We start from the raw sequence: 19,167 nt of genomic DNA on the forward strand, positions 1-19,167 counted from the left end.
GTCGATCGAATCACAAGTGGATGACGCTAAATACAGGTGTAAACGAGGTGTAAAACGTTTTGAGCTTGTCTACTTTCGACCACTTCCAGAGGTTGTCGAAAACGCATTCAACCGGATTGCTTTTGTAGTGGAAACGCTCATGTGGTCGAATGCGTTCGAACAGCGAAAAAGACTGCATACTCCACCTACTGAAACTGATTTAAACTTTGTCGGCTGAAGACGCAAGTTTGGTTTGCAGACGAAAAACGTACCAAGCACAATGTTCTCTCATCATCATTTCTAAATTTGGCGTGGTCTTGCGGCTGTCAGAGCAGAAACAAAAGCTGCTCTCTGTATGGTTTTCCGTCGTCTCCTGCAGCATTCATATGTAAATTGTGCAAGCTTATTTTGTCCATTAGATCGAAAGATCTGAAAGAGCCCATACATTTAAATGCCCATAGACCCTCCCCTTGAAGAAATCAAGACAGAAGTAGTTGAAAGTGGACAAAAGAGATGGATTAAAATAATAGGTGTAAACAGGGTATGTGTCTCCCTCATCTACTTGTGATCCGATCGACCAAACGCATCTTAATACCAGCTGTAAACAGGGCCATTGTTATCTAGCAAAATGTGTTATAACCTGACTATTCTAATGACTATTTTTATGACATACTACTATTCATAGTTTTCAGTCACATGACTGCCACGGAGACCTGGAGGGCAAAACATGCAGACTGAATTAGATCTAAACGGGCCAAAATTGTGGTCGGCAATTTAGAATCCTCCCCCCATGGCTTTTTGAATCGAATTACGAAAGCTGCGGTGGATTCTTTTGGCCCCTGTTTAGTGTTAGCGGCATATGATATATCTCTTTTTGAAATCACCCATCTTTCTAACATCCTTTTTAGCTCCTCGTCTCTAAATGCTCTTCCTCCTCCCACATTCTGGCACAATGGGGTATAATTTTGGTAGAATGAGAGGTTGTTTCAATTCCTCTAATGTAGGAGCCTTATATTGACAAATATTTGATGGAGATGCAGGGGCATGGGGCTGGGATGGGTACCCCTTTTTCCCTTTTTTAATTTTGGCCTCTCTGGACCTTTATCGCAATATGTTTTCATTTCTTTCCATTTATTGTACGACTCTTTCATGTACTCATAATTCCACTCTGGATCTCCCCAGCCCCCATTAATCATCGAATTTGCACTTTCCATATCCCCTGGCTTAAAAGAGCCGTCTTCGGGGAAAGGATCCAATTGTATTTTTCCCTGAGTCCACCCCTTTAAATATGATTAATAGGGTTCGGTCCAATATACAACATTTTTTCTAAACATCCAGTTTCGGGGTGTCTCATCTTGAATTGGTCTTGATATCTTTTGACCCATCCTTCACTTAATCACAATTTTGATTTTTAATTTGCCACACCACACCAAAGGGGTCTCTTTATAATTCTTTAATTATAATTATTCAGCCAATTTTATTAATTCGTCAAACAGAATATTCCCATCAATACTTTGTTTTCCGTCAGAGCGGATCTAAACAGATCTTTCTCGCGCCAGAGGGAAACCAAAATATTTGTCAGGTAGCTGTGCATTTAAACAGTACCCTTACAGACAAATCTTCCTGGACTAACTCTCTCAGAGCTCCATCCAAGGATAACACTACCTATTATGAGATCAATCAATCCTACCACCACAGGAAATCATTAAAAACAACTTACCTGTGATGGAGGATGACTTCTCAGTCGCGTGTTTCTTGGGAATATCCCGGACGAGCCCCCAGCTGTTAGAGAATTACAGACCTGTCAATTTTCCATCTCAAAAGAAGAAAATCAAAAACATGTGAACAAAATGCAAGTTTTGGGCAGCTTGTGATCCGTATACAACACCTGCTGCAGTATTTCAACTACTAAAAACAGCAGGACGTTCTAACGTGAAAAACACTTAAAGTCCCTTAATGTATTAAAACAGTGATATTAAAAGATCAAATTCAGTATAAACCTTATTGAAGATGCATACTAATATACAGGTGATCAGATGAGCCCAGAATATGAACGCAACACGCTAAATGGCTAAGCGTTTTATTTATAATGGCTTTCTTTGGAAAAACGCTTAACAAGAAACTGTGCATTGTGTTAATTCTGGGGACATCTGCTTAACTGAATTTGGTCTTTTAATATCACTGTCTTACTACATTAGTACTTAGCACAAACCTGCTAAAAAAGACTGGCGGGCAATGGAGGAAAGCCTTGTTTTGCCCACCAGGTGGGCATTCTTATAAGGGTGTGACGTCACGTGAAAACTATGAATAGCATTAAAATAAAGACTATAAAACTTTATGTTGTAATGTTGCCAGTGACACACACATAGTTAAATGCACTCAGGAGAACAGAGAGAGAAAGAATTCACTTCTATCACAATAGAAAATTCATTTCACAATAAATTTATTTAGCAATAGGCTGTAGTCTATTTCATCACCAGATTGTTTTTCTTGTTTGGAAGTGATATAAGTTCAGTTATGAATCATGCAGGTTTTTTTGAGCTCAGATTACAAAACTGAGAAGACTGTCAGATTTACACACACTAATGTGATCAACACCTTCCCTCATGCTCACCTCCTAAGGGGGGGTCAGAGGTCAGGTTATCACACTGTAACTAATGCTCATTTCTGATGAGCTCAGTTCTCTCAGCTGGAGTTGGCGACACTTCTCTCTTGTGTTATATTTGATATTTTGTGCTTGCCTGTGTATGTGTGGTACAATATCCTTTATTTTTTCTTAAGTGAATACACCCGAAACCCACACAGATCTTTCATTGTTTAGTGTTTAATTATGCTTGTAGGTAACATTCACACTTCATATTGAGGAAGGTAACTGAACCTTGCTAAACTACAGGATTCTGATTGGTGAATTAATCAATAATTGACTGGTGCTGTTATGCACAACAGCACACATCTCAAGCTTTTATACAATAGTAGTATTTTAGTATTGTTTATATTCTATTATACAGGTGCTGGTCATATAATTAGAATATCATCAAAAAGTTGATTTATTTCACTAATTCCATTCAAAAAGTGAAACTTGTATATTATATTCATTCATTACACACAGACTGATATATTTCAAATGTTTATTTCTTTTAATTTTGATGATTATAACTGACAACTAAGGAAAATTCAGTATCTCAGAAAATTAGAATATTACTTAAGACCAATACAAAGAAAGGATTTTTAGAAATCTTGGCCAACTGAAAAGTATGAACATGAAAAGTATGAGCATGTACAGCACTCAGTACTTAGTTGGGGCTCCTTTTGCCTGAATTACTGTAGCAATGTGGCATGGCATGGAGTCGATCAGTCTGTGGCACTGCTCAGGTGTTATAAGAGCCCAGGTTGCTCTGATAGTGGCCTTCAGCACTTCTGCATCGTTGGGTCTGGCATATCGCATCTTCCTCTTCACAATACCCCATAGATTTTCTATGGGGTTAAGGTCAGGCGAGTTTGCTGGCCAATTAAGAACAGGGATACCATGGTCCTTAAACCAGGTACTGGTAGCTTTAGCACTGTGTGCTGGTGCCAAGTCCTGTTGGAAAATGAAATCTGCATCTCCATAAAGTTGGTCAGCAGCAGGAAGTATGAAGTGCTCTAAAACTTCCTGATATATGGCTGCGTTGACCTTGGACCTCAGAAAACACAGTGGACCAACACCAGCAGATGACATGGCACCCCAAACCATCACTGACTGTGGAAACTTTACACTGGACCTCAAGCAATGTGGATTCTGTGCCTCTCCTCTCTTCCTCCAGACTCTGGGACCCTGATTTCCAAAGGAAATGCAAAATTTACTTTCATCAGAGAACATAACTTTGGACCACTCAGCAGCAGTCGAGTCCTTTTTGTCTTTAGCCCAGGCGAGACGCATCTGACGCTGTCTGTTGTTCAAGAGTGGCTTGACACAAGGAACGCGACAGCTGAAACCCATGTCTTGCATACGTCTGTGCGTAGTGGTTCTTGAAGCACTGACTCCAGCTGCAGTCCACTCTTTGTGAATCTCCCCCACATTTTTGAATGGGTTTTGTTTCACAATCCTCTCCAGGGTGCGGTTACCCCTATTGCTTGTACACTTTTTTCTACCACATCTTTTCCTTCCCTTCGCCTCTCTATTAATGTGCTTGGACACAGAGCTCTGTGAACAGCCAGCCTCTTTTGCAATGACCTTTTGTGTCTTGCCCTCCTTGTGCAAGGTTTCAATGGTCGTCTTTTGGACAACTGTGAAGTCAGCAGTCTTCCCCATGATTGTGTATCCTACAGAACTAGACTGAGAGACCATTTAAAGGCCTTTGCAGAGGTTTTGAGTTAATTAGCTGATTAGAGTGTGGCACCAGGTGTCATCAATATTGAACCTGTTCACAATATTCTAATTTTCTGAGATACTGAATTTGGGATTTTCCTTAGTTGTCAGTTATAATCATCAAAATTAAAAGAAATAAACATTTGAAATATATCAGTCTGTGTGTAATGAATGACTATAATATACAAGTTTCACTTTTTGAATGGAATTAGTGAAATAAATCAACTTTTTGATGATATTCTAATTATATGACCAGCATCTGTAGTATTTATTAATATTATTGAATTAACCTTTATTTTTATATTTTCAGTTTTCATTTTAATTTTACTTCAAGTTACTGATTTCAGTTTAGTTAATGACAATGAACTATTTTAACAAACATTTTTTAATAGTTTTATATTTAGTTTTAGTTAACAATAACAGTTTTGAAACAAAAATGTAACAAAATGTATCTTTTACTGTCATTCTTCTGCAGTGGGCTGGCTAAAGCTCGTGTAATGGCATATTTTGGAGAAGGCGAGGGACCTATTCACATTGACAACGTAAAGTGTACGGGTGGGGAACATTCTCTGACTGACTGTATCAAACAGCCGTTTGGGACACACAACTGTCGCCATAGCGAAGATGCCGGCGTTATTTGTGACTATGGGTTACAGAAGGATTCTGCTGGGGACAAAGGTGGGACATTCTCCTTGATCCTCTCATAGCTACAGCATTCAAATATGTTATACTGGCAAGGTTTAAAGGGATATTTACCCAAACTTGTATGATTTTCTCTCTTTCATGAAGCATAATAGGAGTAGTTTACCAGAATGTTGATGCAGCTCTTTTCTATGCAATGAAAGTTTCAAGCTTCAAAAATGACAAAAACCCATAATTACCAGAAAAATAGTGTTTACTTAAACTGAATTAAAAAGAGCAGTTTGATCATTCTGCCTAACATCTCCTTTTGTGTTCTTATAAGAAAAAAAATCACATGGTTTTGGAAAGACATGAAGGGTAGTAAATGATGACAGAATTTTTGTGTTAGGATGATCTACTTCTTTTAGGCACATTAAATGAACTGGAATTGAATGAACAGACATTCTTGGACTTTACAAGAGTATCTGACTTCATTGTATTTGGTGGTCTTTAAAATTAATGGAAAATGTGCATTTTGAAGCACAGGTAGAGTCCTAGACAGTGGTTTTGAAGGATAGATTTAGAGATCCTCACACCTGTAAAAATACTTGAAACCATTTAAAGGCAAGAGTGAAAGATGAAACCTATCTGATCAGATCTCTAGTTTGTGCCGGAGTGGAGTGTGTGTGTGTTATGTCTGCTTTAAAGGATGTGGTTTGGCTCGCCATCTCATGATCACTGGCACTTAGACTTCATTTATGCTTTATTATTCTTATCAATCTAATTACGCTAATGCTAGTTTATCCGGCTTGCAGTGCTTTCTCCATTAAACGCTGAGGACACACAAGCTACACACATCTTTTTGTGTTATAATGTTATACTACTACATCCTTGGGTCCATCAAGCAGTTCTGTACTGTATGTACACATATGCATACAGCTGAATCTCACAAAAACATGCCCATGTCCCATTTCACCCCAAAATCAAAAAGGTGAAAAATAAATAAATTATATTGTGCATACAGAAAATTAAGCCTATAATGTCTCATTACCATAATCCCCCATTATTTTCAGTGGTACTCTTCAATATATTCTTTTTACAGTAAAAAATACTGTAATACATTTTTCGGTCACACTTTCAATTAGGGTCCAATTCTCACTATTAACTATGATTTTTGCCTCAATAAACTCATAATTACTGCTTATTAATAGTTAAGTTTAGGTATTAAAGGATTAGTTCACTTTCAAATGAAAATTAGCCGAAGCTTTACTCACCCTCAAGCCATCCTAGGTGTATATGACTTTCTTCTTTCTGAATAAAGGCCTTCTGAAGCGAAGTGATGCGTTTGTATAAAAATATCCATATTTAACAAGTTGTGTAATGAAGTAAAATATCTAGCTTCCGCCAGACCGCCTTCCGTATTCAACTTACGAAGAAAGTGTAAACTGGTGTCGCGTCAGTTACACTTTTTCTGTAAGTTGAATAGGGAAGGTATAGGATGTAGCGTAAGCTTTTTGAACTGCAAGAGTTTTACACTTTCTTCGTACGTTGAATATGGACGGCGGTAGCTAGATATTTTACTTCATAACTTGTTGAATATGGATATTTTTTTTTTTTACACAAACGCATCACTTCGCTTCAGAAGGCCTTTATTAACCCCCCCAGAGCCGTGTGGAGTACACGTTTATGATGGTTGGATGTAGATGGAATCACTTTCTAGAGCTTCATACTCGTGGGTCCCGTTCACTGTCATAATAAAGCTCAGATGCGTCAGGATATTTATTAAAATATCTCAGAGAGTGTTTATCAGAAAAAAGAAAGTCATATACACCTAGGATGGCTTGAGGGTGAGTAAAGCTTGGGCTAATTTTCATTTGAAAGTGAACTAATCCTTTAAGTAGGATTAAGGGATGTAGAATATGGTCATGCAGAATAAGGCATTAATATCTGCTTTATAAGTACTAATAAACAGCCAATATCCTAGTAATATGCATGCTAATAAGCAGCTAGTTAATAGTGAGAATTGGACCCTAAACTTAAGTGTTACCCAATTAAAGGCAGTACAACAAACACTGACATGATGTAAAAATATTATTTATGTTATTTATATAAATCATTTTAATACCTAAATAATTAAAATTATATAAACATATTAAAGTGATGAGAAGATGATTCCTAGGCTTCATTTTACATTTGCAATATATATATATATAGTTTTTTTTTTCTGAGGCAGATGTTCCTAACAGGTTTCGTGAGATTCACCCATACTTGCTTTATAGAAACATGTGTTTGCTTCACATTACAGAGGCATTGGGCTCCATGTGTGGTCTAAGACCCTCTCATACCCGTCAGAAGAGAATAATAGGAGGGGAAAACTCTCTACGGTAAGCAGAGAGGATCAAAATGTATACAAACATCTTTGACATAACAAATTACACATTTGAAAATACTTGTTAATGTGGTCAGAATGAGATGTTTGTGCAGAGCGGTTAAAATGCAAATTTATAGTGTGTGTTTGTGTTTGTGTGGTATAGTGGGGGCTGGCCGTGGCAGGCAGCTGTGCGTATGCGGGGGTCTCAGGCAGATGGAAGGTTGGTATGTGGAGCCACTTTGATCAACAGCTGCTGGATCCTCACCTCTGCTCACTGCTTTAAGAGGTACATACACGCATACATATGGACAGGTACATCTTCATTCTGTATCACATCTGCAAGGCATAAATTAAGTCCACCCACACACACAAACATGTACACACACTTCTTTCTTGTGTTTCCGATTTTCCACTGTGACTCACACAGCTAGATAACACAAAAAAGGCTGAAATACAAACAAAACATATTTCTAATTATCTGTTTTAAACAATATACCTTCTTCCCACACTTTCTCTGAGCCTGTGCCTAATTATGTAATCATTATTTGTGACTTGCAAATAAACACTCTTAATTATTCCAGCTGCAAAACAAACAAAGTTAAATAGCCCCAATAATTCAAGTTCAATAACAAAGGCAGAGCAAGCAAATCGAAATATTCGGCATTCAGTGAAGATATCACACTGCAAAAAAACTAACTTTTGCCTTGTTTTCTAGTAAAAATATCTAAAAATGTAAATACATTTGAAACACAATTGTGTAATAAGACAAAAAAAGGTAGCATAAACATCACAAAATGTTTTACAGTGTGTTCCTCTTCTTTTTCTGTAAATTAATTTCCAAACAATAACATCCGTGCAGATTCTTATATTATTGCTTTTGACATTTCATATGAAATAATATAATGATACAATATATACATGCGAGGAGCAGAATCCAGATTGTATAGAAAGCTATTGCTAAGAAGCAGATGAAATTGACTTAAAAATCAATGTAAAGTTTCATGTTTTGCTTAGTTTTCTCTGATGACTCTCCATTGAAGAGTTAAGAGTTAACTGATAAATTGTTCACTAGCCAATTCTACTCCAACAGAGGAGACCTGATTTAAACTTCAAACAAACAGATGCAGACTAGATCCATGGAAATGATTCATTTTTAATGATCTTTCCAGCTTATTTTAATGTAAGAGCAGGCGTGACCTTTTTAAACTTTAATGTGCAGGGCTTTCAGTGTCAGCAGTCTCCAGTTATTATTTAGCTGTGCCAAAACAGTTCATTATGCTGCTGGGTGTTGTAAACTGTTTTTTTTTTTTTTTTTTTTAAATGATTTTAATTTATTAACGTATTAATAAACATGCTAGTTTGTAGAGCAATGTTTTACCTTTTACTGCACTTTAATGTGTTAGTCACACATCAGACGTGAAGTGCCACACTGCGCTGCAGCTAATGAATTGAAGTCTCGCACATACACACAAAATAGTCTTTCTTTCCAAGAAAACTGAATTTAGAGCCAGAATATTGTTACTCATATACTGAAACAAATTAGGTTAAATATTTCAAGATGGTTACCAACAGGTATGTTTAGGGTTAGGGGTTGGTTAGGACAATATATACAATTAAACAACTAAATAATTCCTGAAAAATAATAAAATAAATACAGAATTGATTAGTAAGTGCTATAAAATGGTATAAATGCTAATACACATGCTAATACACATTGACTTAATCAACATTACTTTTACCCATAAGACTGCAAACATCTCTCTTCTTGAAAACTACATAAATATGGAGTGCTTTCTTCAGCCTTATTTAATGTTCCTCTTTTTGATTTTGGAGCACTCCAGGCAAAATAAGTCATTTTCTTAAAGTATTTATAGAAACGATAACCCACGTTTAACTGTCTATAGAGTTGCATTGACACTCTTACATTTGTAAACCCACAAAAAAATGTAATTAAAAAATTAAAAAAATTAAATTTAAATGTGGCAAAATTATAAAATCCATTCCCAAAGTAATAATTTAAAATAAAGCGATAATAATAATAATAATAATAAAAAATAATGGTTTTACTAAAGAATTATCTTTCAAAACGGAGCCTTTAACGGGGGGGTATCACACACAGTTGCCAATCTCATGTTAATCTTGAGTACCTATAGAGTAGTATTGCATCCTTCATATCTCCGAAAAGTCTTTAGTTTTATCATATTTATAAAAGATACATATGCTGTACCGAGTCTTTCCGAAAAAAGCCGAGCTCCTGGAGGCGTGCCTGCCATGGGCAGAACTAAAGAGTCACAAGCGCGCGCAGCATTTGTGTAGAGATTGTCTGCAAGCTGCGACATCATTATAAATAAAAAGGGAACAAAAACGTTCGTGTTGTTTACATTTATATGCACTTGCGTGCCGATTGCCAACGAAACACAGACATCTGATGCAGCTTTACCACCCGCGATCTGCAAATCCAGTGCCGAACTGGGACTTGTTTACAAAGCATTCATCACCGAAATTCCGGGAACAAACAAACATACGTGTGCAACTCCATTGCTGCCCTAGAAAACAAACTTTATCCATTTTCCCTTAACGCTGGGTTCTTTGAGAAGCTGAAAAAGGTAATCTTTCCTTCACAACCAAAAACACACTCCTTCGGTGACAGGAGCTGCGTCTCATTCGGAGGCTGCGTCCTCCGGAGGTCGCATTTGAAGGCTGCATACATCATCAAGGATGTCTAATTTAAGAAAATTAACCATAATAAAATTGACTGTTATTCCTCGTGAGGTGTAAAATACTGTAATTTCTTTCTTACTTTGCAATCTAACGGTTACTTTTCTTAAATGAGACTGCCTCGATAATGTATGCATTCTTCGAAGGGTGTAGCCCCTGAATTGGGACACAGCCATTGTTGAAAAATCTCTCGGCTTCCGTATCCCAACCGAAACGCGTTGATGGACGTGCACTTGCTCTTGCTCTGGGTGGTGTGTGTGTGCGCGCTTATCAGGGAGGAGCGCCTACACAAGGAATTCTGCCCTTTATTATGTGATAAAGGGCCATACTTAAAAACAAAACAAAACAAAACAAAAAAAACGGCGAGACATGTCCACAACCGGAAGTTGTATATTTGGCACAGAAATACTCCGTCATATGTCCAACTCGTGTTTTGAAACTCCGCCCATGTTTAGCATGAGAATCCAACTCTTTAACAGTGTAAATAAGTCAGAATGCATAAAATAGCATTACATCCCCCCTTTAAATTTGTTCCTCATAAGGAGAGTTACTCTCATGTGAAATAAGAAATTCTCTAGCTCAAACGGGGTAGCGGGCTGACGTTTTGAATATTGCAAACTCAATGGCTTGCTGCTAGGCAATGATACATCCCATCTATCCCAAAATTACACTATATGCAATTAGCCACACCAAAGGGATAAAACGTTATAGCTGTTCACATTAAGGAAGAATAATAATAGTATGCCGGAGGCAAAGCAATAAAAAACATGTCGACACAAACACTTTCTGCTTCCCATAAGGATCAGTCTAGTAAATGATCTGTCTTCAGTTCAGGTCTGAGACTGTGCTCCACATTACTGTGAAGAATGTATGTTAGTGGCAGTTTCCTGAGCCATTTAGGGCTTCATTTAAAAAAAAAAAAAAGAGTCTCAGTCGAAAATATTTGGCTGTGTGAGTGGTTTAAGTAAGATTGAATCTGTTTTTTATCAACTATCCAAGCACTGAGCCCTCAAAATATGATCCATGACATCAGACTACTGCTGAAGTTTCCTCTAGTTACACGCTCTCCTACACAGAGCTATAAATCTAGATACCTTTGCGGCCCCCTCCCTCTTTTTCCTCAGACATGTACACACACTTTCAAGAATGCAATTAATAGCATACAGAACAGTATAACAGTTGTTTTAAATCATTTGAGCTCATTTAGCTCAAGAAGACTAAAGTTAGTCTCTCACTTCCGAGTTTACAGAGGGTAACATGACATTTGTGCAAAAATAGCATGTACACACACGCATTAGAGCTAAACTATTTTTATGCTGAATGCCCGGTTGTTGGCCAGCCTTAATTAAACTCTGGGGTTACAACCAACGTGGTATTAAAGGATTGAGAAAGCAATATGCTGAAGTCAGCCTTAATGTCGGAACTGCCATAATGTACAACCTAAGAGTTTGATAGCTGTCAACAGGTCCAGCTTCCAGCTGAAAATCAATGCAACAGGGTGTTAGACTAGTGAGCAAATGTGAGTTACCAATTGAGCACGGTTTATCGCTGCATTGGCCATTTATAGAGTTTTTTAATTTGGTACCAGCTGAAATTGGATATTTAATTGCAAATGCCCATGTCCCCTATTTCTACATTTATATTACTTTTGCTGTCAGTTAACACCCACTTAAAGTCTTTTAAAAACTAATAATTTAATAATTTAAATATTTAAATTTGAATTTCCAGGCCTAGAATAGTCATTAGTCAAATTACAATTAAACTAAAATTTAAGGGGACAAAAAGGTAATTGAAAAGTTTTATAATAAATATTATATATGTATGTATATATAGCTTGCGGTCAGTAAGATTGCTTTTTTTTTTTTTTTTTAAAGAAATTAATACTTGTATTAAGCAATGAAGCATTAAATTGCACAACAGCACAACTGTTTTCAATATTGATAATAATCATAATAATTGATAATAATTTTTAAGCAGCAAATCAGCATATTAGAAGTTCTGAAGGATCATGTGACACTGAAGACTAGAGTAATGATGCTGAAAATTTAGCTTTATCATCATAAGAATAAATTACATTTCAAAATATTAAAATAGAAAAATATTATTTTAAATTGTGACAATATTTCATTATATATAATATAATATTTTTTATATATTTATATAAATTTTAGGGTATATACAGTCAAACCAAAAATTATTTTTTTTGATATTTTTGATATATTTTTACTAGTGGGTGCAGGACACTATAGTTAATTTATGTAAGTGAGGATAGCCAAATAAAGTAAACTGTGACATATTATACCCAAAAATTCTTCATACAGTGGACTACCAGTAAAACTGAGAAAAATTTGGAACCAAAAATTATTCAGACACTTTGACCTGACCATGTTTTGCTTAAGTGTTAACTGACATAATTAAGATTATTTTTTTTCTGACAGTTTAACTCTGAGATCTTGTCATATTTTATTACCATTTTTTTTAAACTATAGTGAATAAACTGTATTAATGAATGAAATGTTCAAGGTGTCTGAATAAATTTTGGTTTCACTGTATATATGTGTGTGTATATCAGTACTACAGTAAGGATTAATGTTGATTGTGAGTATTAGAAGCTTAATATATACAGTGTCAGGCTCAGAGCTGCCCTTTCCAGAGTGTCTCATGAAGAGCCTTTGGGAATGTGGTGCTGATCCTGCTGCTGACTACTGCCAGACCAAGAGTGTCATTCCGGACAGGGCAGATCCGTTTTCCAGAAAAGACCTGACCGTGTAACAGGACACTGCTGTTTCTCTCTCTGGCACCACATATATATTTCCGTTACACACCAATGGTTTCAATCACTAACAAGCAGACAGGAGGGACAGATACACATACACAGTAAACGGTTACTGCAGTGCAAACTACACCTCTTCATTCTGTTTATTCCCATCTCATATAGGCTATACAGTATCTAAATAGTTTACATATGGGAAATATTTATGTACTATTAAATTAACAGGCATTTTATGTTTTTTCTATCCACCATTATGTTATACGTATAAACCTGAGAAGAAAAATACAACTGTGGCTGTCAATAGAATATAATAATTGTGATTAATCTAATGATTTTCTTATTTTGTTTTATTTTATTGTATATATTATTTATTATTTATATATAAATATATAATTTTATATATTTAAAAGACATTAAAAAACGTTTCCACAGGCCCCCTTGCAGCTCTCCCGGGGTCCTCAGACCCCAGTTTGAAAACTTTCTATGAAGAGATATGTCAATCTCACCATTCACAGCAAAGAAACCCTACAATATTAAAGACTGCCAAGCACAGGAGACATTCTGTTTCATGCAAAGACCTTTGTGGGTGTGATGTCATGGTGTTCGGTTTATGGAAAAAGAAAACATCCTGTATGTATCTGTTTTCACCAACTGACCGTGACTGTGGTTTTGCAAGTGTGTGTTTGTGAGTGCACATGGTTTGGCTTTGGGGACCCTAAGATCGGTTGACATGAAGTTCCTGAGGAACGGACCTGATTTGTCATGTGAGGGCATATTTGAGTGGCACATAGAGAAGTCATAAATCATCCTGTGATAATACATTGCACTGCTGTGTTGTCCCGTATACTTCTTTGATGTTTATTATGTGCTGTTCAGTTGTGTTCAGTCTTACTGAAGGTGTCCTGTCTGTATGCTCTTTTTTTGTAATTTTATTTGGGCTTTTTGCCTTAATAAGTTATCATAGTATAACCATTGTTAATGGCATACCTTAAAGGGTTAGTTCACCCAAAAATGAAAATAATGTCATTAATTACTCACCCTCATGTCGTTCCACACCCGTAAGACCTTCATCTTCGGAACACAAATTAAGATACTTTTGATAAAATCCGATGGTTCAGTGAGGCCTCCATTGCCAGCAAGATAATTAACACATTCAGATGCCCAGAAAGCTACTAAAGACGTATTTAAAACAGTTCATGTGACTACAGTGGTTCAACCTTAATGTTATAAAGCGACGAGAATACATTTTGTGCGCCAAAAAAACAAAATAATGACTTTATTTAACAATATCTAGTGATGGGCGATTTCAAAACACTGCTTCATGAAGCTTCGAAGCTTTACGAATCTTTTGTTACATCATAAGTATTTGGAAATTTCAATGGTTCACCACTGGGGGGCGTGACTTTGGCAGTTTGATACACGCATACACACATAATTATCCATTATTGTCTAATATACATTACATTTCCAAAGTTTGTGATTTAGAGAATGAACATACTCAAAAAACATGCGTACTCCTCTCTTCTAGATGTGAAATTCATAAATTGCAAATAATCTTGAAATTGTGCGCAGCTGAATGCTTTCAGATCACCGCCTTGTAAACGCCACCTAATTAATGCCAATAACATATAAAAGAGCACTAGTCAACGTCCAAATCTTTTACTTGAGTATGGCGAGCGGCAAGAATTGCTTAGATTTCCAAATACCTGCAGTACTCCAACTCTCTGCCACAGGGAAAAGTGTGTACGCCTACTTAAACCCTGACGTGGCGCTAAGCACTTTTCCATGTCGAAGACCGTGTTTATAAATATGAATGTTGGTATAGATTTTAGTGTATGCACACTCTAAATTCAAATATGTGTGTGTACGCACGTTTTATAAATGAGGCCCTCTAATATCAGCCGATCACCAATATATTTTCACCAATTTTCACCGATCACCAGTATATTTTCACCAAAATATTGTATGTAGATTAAATTCTGTTAATCACTAAGTGGTCATGGTTATATATCTGACCAATATATCTGACATTCACTGGACTAAAGTTTAGTTACGGGTCTGTTGTGCGCTCTTTCTTAGATACGGTAACAGCACTGGGCTGTATAAAGTTCGTGTGGGTGATTATCACTCTCTGGTTCCTGAAGAGTATGAGGAAGAGTATGCCGTGGAGAAGATCGTCCTTCACCCGCGCTACCATGCTGACAGTAATGACTACGACCTGGCACTGGTGCGTGTGTCTGGCCACAGAGCTCACAGGGGCGTCACGGGCGAGTGCGTCATGCTGAACCGTTTCGTGCTGCCCGCCTGCCTGCCAATGCGGAGGGAAAAAGTGCCAAAGGACATCGCCAACTGCTACATCACAGGCTGGGGAGACACAGGTTGGAAACACACACACACACACACACACACACACACACACACACACACACACACACACACACACACACACACATTCAAACACTTCTCCATACATATTTCCTTAAAACTAAAGAAATTGATGCAGATCTGATTCAGAAACAATTAGACTGCCAGCCTCAAACTTTCATTCTTGAAATGAAGGATGCTTTGAGCACAATTAGAACAAGAACTGAGGCTGAGCGTGTAAAATGGATGTGTTTTTGGCTCTTTTGAATAGCACAGGCTGACAGGCATAAGATGTGATCAGACAGTGTGAAAGCAGAACTGACAGCGATGATCACACACTGTAAGATATCAGTCTTTGTTCTGTGTTCCGTCTGAAACAATCACTCTCTCACTGTGTGATTCTCACCAACTGACAGGCATGTACAAACTCCTGGAGGAAATACAAGTTAAAGTTTTTGGTAAAATGGTGTGCTGACATTTTCATTTAATCATTTAACAGATGCTTTTATCTAGTGGATGTACAAATGAGGAAAAGCACTGGCAATTTCAGCAGTGCCACAGTACTGAATTTCAAGGGTAAATCAGACTAGTACAAAAGTTAGAGCAGAAGTGTAAAGGAAAAACATTTTCTTCAAAGGGAAGCACCCTGATTTATGAATAAAACTTCTCACCTTTGTGAAAAAGAATACTTTAGCATACTTTTAAAAAGAGTACTTACTACATAAATAATATACTTTAAAAGAATATAATAACAGCAAGTGTGAATTGAATAATATTTTTAGACACTTAATTGCATGATAATTGCAATTCAATAAAAATGCGTTATAGTATAAATTTCAGTCAAAAAAGTTGTTTTGACTCATTTCTCATTTAAGCAGGACAAATGATTAATCGTGATTAATCGCATCCAATAAAAAAATTTGTCTACATAATATATGTGTACTGTGTATTTTTATTACGTATATATATATATATATATATATATATATATATATATATATATACACATGCATGTGTATATTTAACAAAAATATATTTATATATAAAATATTATTTATATATAATATAAATTATAATATATATATATATATATATATATATATATATATATATATATATATATATATACACACACACACACACACATGTAAATATTTGTTAAATATATACATATGTGTGTGCACTTATATATGTATACATGAAAATATACCGTACACACGTATATTATGTAAACAAACTTTTATTTTGGGTCAGATTAATCACGATTAATCATTTGAAAGCCCTACTTTAGGCGTAAATTCATAATTACTTCTAGTGTCTAAAATATGGTTTACTGGTGAATGTACTGACAATCATTTATAATAAACTAAAATATACCCGAATGTGATTTCTATTGATCATTGTCATGTATTTAAATATATTTGTTACACTTTTGTAATGAAGGCCATAGGCTCACTTTAAGGAATAATTCACCAAAAAAGTAAATGCATTTATTATTTTGTCATTATTTACATGCCGTTCCAAACTCATGTTGTTTTCTTTAATCTGCTGCAGCATACAAAAGATGTTTTGAAACATGTTTCAACTGTTACTGTCTGATGAAAGTCAATGTGGTTGAAAACACAGAGAATTTTCTTTCTTTTTTTTGGTGAACTTTTCCTTTAAGGTCATAGGTGTGTTTTTGTACGTGGCTCATCTATTCAGAATTTAGATTCTGAATTATTCGTTTAACAACAGAATGTTCATTTAGACTTAACAACAAAGGATAACTAACGCATGTTATAAAGTTGTTTAGTGTGAAAAGTTCAGTTTTAAGCAGAAAACAACTTGTTTCACTTGAACTTGAAAATAACCATCTGTATTTAGGCAAGAAGTGTGGAATTTTAAACAATTAAACATTTGTCAGCATTTGTAGAAATCTGCTTAATACATGATAAAATTGTTTTTGTGTTTCTGTTTGCTGAACATGTACAACATCTGCTTTTCTGCAACAATCAGGCAGGCATCATCCATTTCAAACATTTAGCAATTATTTGTATCCTTGGTGGTATTTGCAAACAAGGTTGCATATTTGCGTGAGGGTATTTGTAAGCACTGGTCTATGTATGAGCACATGACTGAGTGCCATTTAACGTGTTCATAATCACAAAAGAGTCTGTGTTAGTGTTCTGTGAGATTATGGGCCTGTAAAATGATGTCATTTGATAATTTCTCCAACCAGATGTCCAGCGAGACAAAAATATTAGTAGCTAGCATCACATACACATACCTACACAAACATAATATACATTTTTATTCGATTATGATGTATTCTTTAGCATACTTTTACTTAATACGCACATGAGATTCTTTAAAAGAATGTACTTACTGTAAGTGTGAACTGAATGTAATGTTTTTGAGTGCTTAATTGCAGTTAAAGTAAAATGTATTTTAGTTTAAATTTATATTAAATGCAATTAGCTGAACTTGAGAGTGCTTTTTTGACACACTTAAAGGGTTAGTTCACCCAAAAATGAAAATAATGTCATTTATTACTCCTCCTCATGCCGTTCCACACCCGTAAGACCTTCGTTAAACTTCGGAACGCAAATGAAGATATTTTTGTTTAAATCCGATGGCTCAGTGAGGCCTCCATAGCCAGCAATGACATTTCCTCTTTCAAGATCCATTAATGTACTAAAAACATATTTAAATCAGTTCATGTGAGTACAGTGGTTCAATATTAATATTATAAAGTGACGAGAATATTTTTGGTGTGCCAAAAAGCGTTATGAATCAGTGTGTCGAATCAGCGGTTCGGAGCGCCAAAGTCACGTTATTTCAGCAGTTTGGCGGTTTGACACGCGATCCGAATCATGATTCGACACGCTGATTCATAACGCTCCGAAGCTTAATGAAGCAGTGTTTTGAAATTGGCCATCACTATACAAGTCATTATTTTGTTTTTTTGGCGCATCAAAAATATTTTTGTCGCTTTATAATATTAATATTGAACCACTGTACTCACATGACTGATTTAAATATGTTTTTAGTACATTAATGGATCTTGAGAGAGGAGCCATCAGATTTCAACAAAAATATCTTAATTTGTGTTCCGAAGATGAACAAAGGTCTTACAGGTGTGGAACGGCATGAGGGTGGGTAATTAATGACAGAATTTTCATTTTTGGGTGAACTAACCCTTTAAGTAGAACTTAAGTACATCTTTATATATAATTTTATAATTATTCCTATTTTTTTGAAATATGGCTTAAGTGCACTGCCAAATGTACGATCTTTCTATGAAACTTTTCTTGTATTTAAATAAATTTGTAATTGCACATTTGTAATAATGAATATGCAAGTTAGTACATTTAAAATGTATTAACTTTAAAATTAACTTTTAACTTTTAATATCGAAAAACACTCAGTTATAATTATAATCAAGTACATGTGCTTTAGTATATTAGACAACATGTGTAACATTTTACTTCTGTAAAGCACAACAAACAATTATTAAAACATAATTATTTAAATGTACTTAAACTTTTAATTTGTCATTATTATTACAAAGTGCACTTTTACAGAAACATATCCCTGAAAGTGTACTTTTTAAGTGGCCTTTTATTTCATTTAAGTGCATATTCAATACAATTAAGCACACTTTATTTTCTTTTCTGGCCACACCTTTCCAGCTGTCTAGCCTCATCAAAAAAGACAGACATGACAGAGCTGTAATCAGAGGCTGACAGAGAACATGAGGAAATCATCAAGGAACTACAGTGTGTAATTATAATGTCAGTGTCGTGCATCTACAGATTATCATGTGACGTGCTAATAGTGGGGTTTCATTCTATGGTCACGTTGTGCTGTAAATCACCTGTGGAGTCTTTTGAGTAGTCTTCTCTCAGTAAGTGGACTTAACGGTATTCTAAAGTGGGATGAATGAGGTGTGTGATCACACTGAGAGAAAAGTGACTGCACACTCCGTTGCATACGTGAACAGTTAAGTCT

The 19,167-nt window shown here is 35.8% G+C and overlaps 1 protein-coding gene across 1 annotated transcript in view; it reads left to right on the top strand.

Annotated features, from left to right (window-relative positions):
* Window positions 1–19,167, top strand: part of prss12 (serine protease 12) — a 42,144-nt gene that overhangs the window by 20,116 nt on the left and 2,861 nt on the right. The window contains exons 9-12 of the mRNA XM_051893493.1: window positions 4,803–5,005; window positions 7,254–7,332; window positions 7,483–7,605; window positions 14,890–15,188. Coding sequence (XP_051749453.1) covers window positions 4,803–5,005; window positions 7,254–7,332; window positions 7,483–7,605; window positions 14,890–15,188 — 704 coding nt within the window. The remainder of the gene's footprint in view (window positions 1–4,802; window positions 5,006–7,253; window positions 7,333–7,482; window positions 7,606–14,889; window positions 15,189–19,167) is intronic.

This window comes from Ctenopharyngodon idella, chromosome 1 (genome assembly GCF_019924925.1).
Source record: "Ctenopharyngodon idella isolate HZGC_01 chromosome 1, HZGC01, whole genome shotgun sequence".
In the NCBI taxonomy this organism is placed as follows: Eukaryota; Metazoa; Chordata; class Actinopteri; order Cypriniformes; family Xenocyprididae; genus Ctenopharyngodon; species Ctenopharyngodon idella.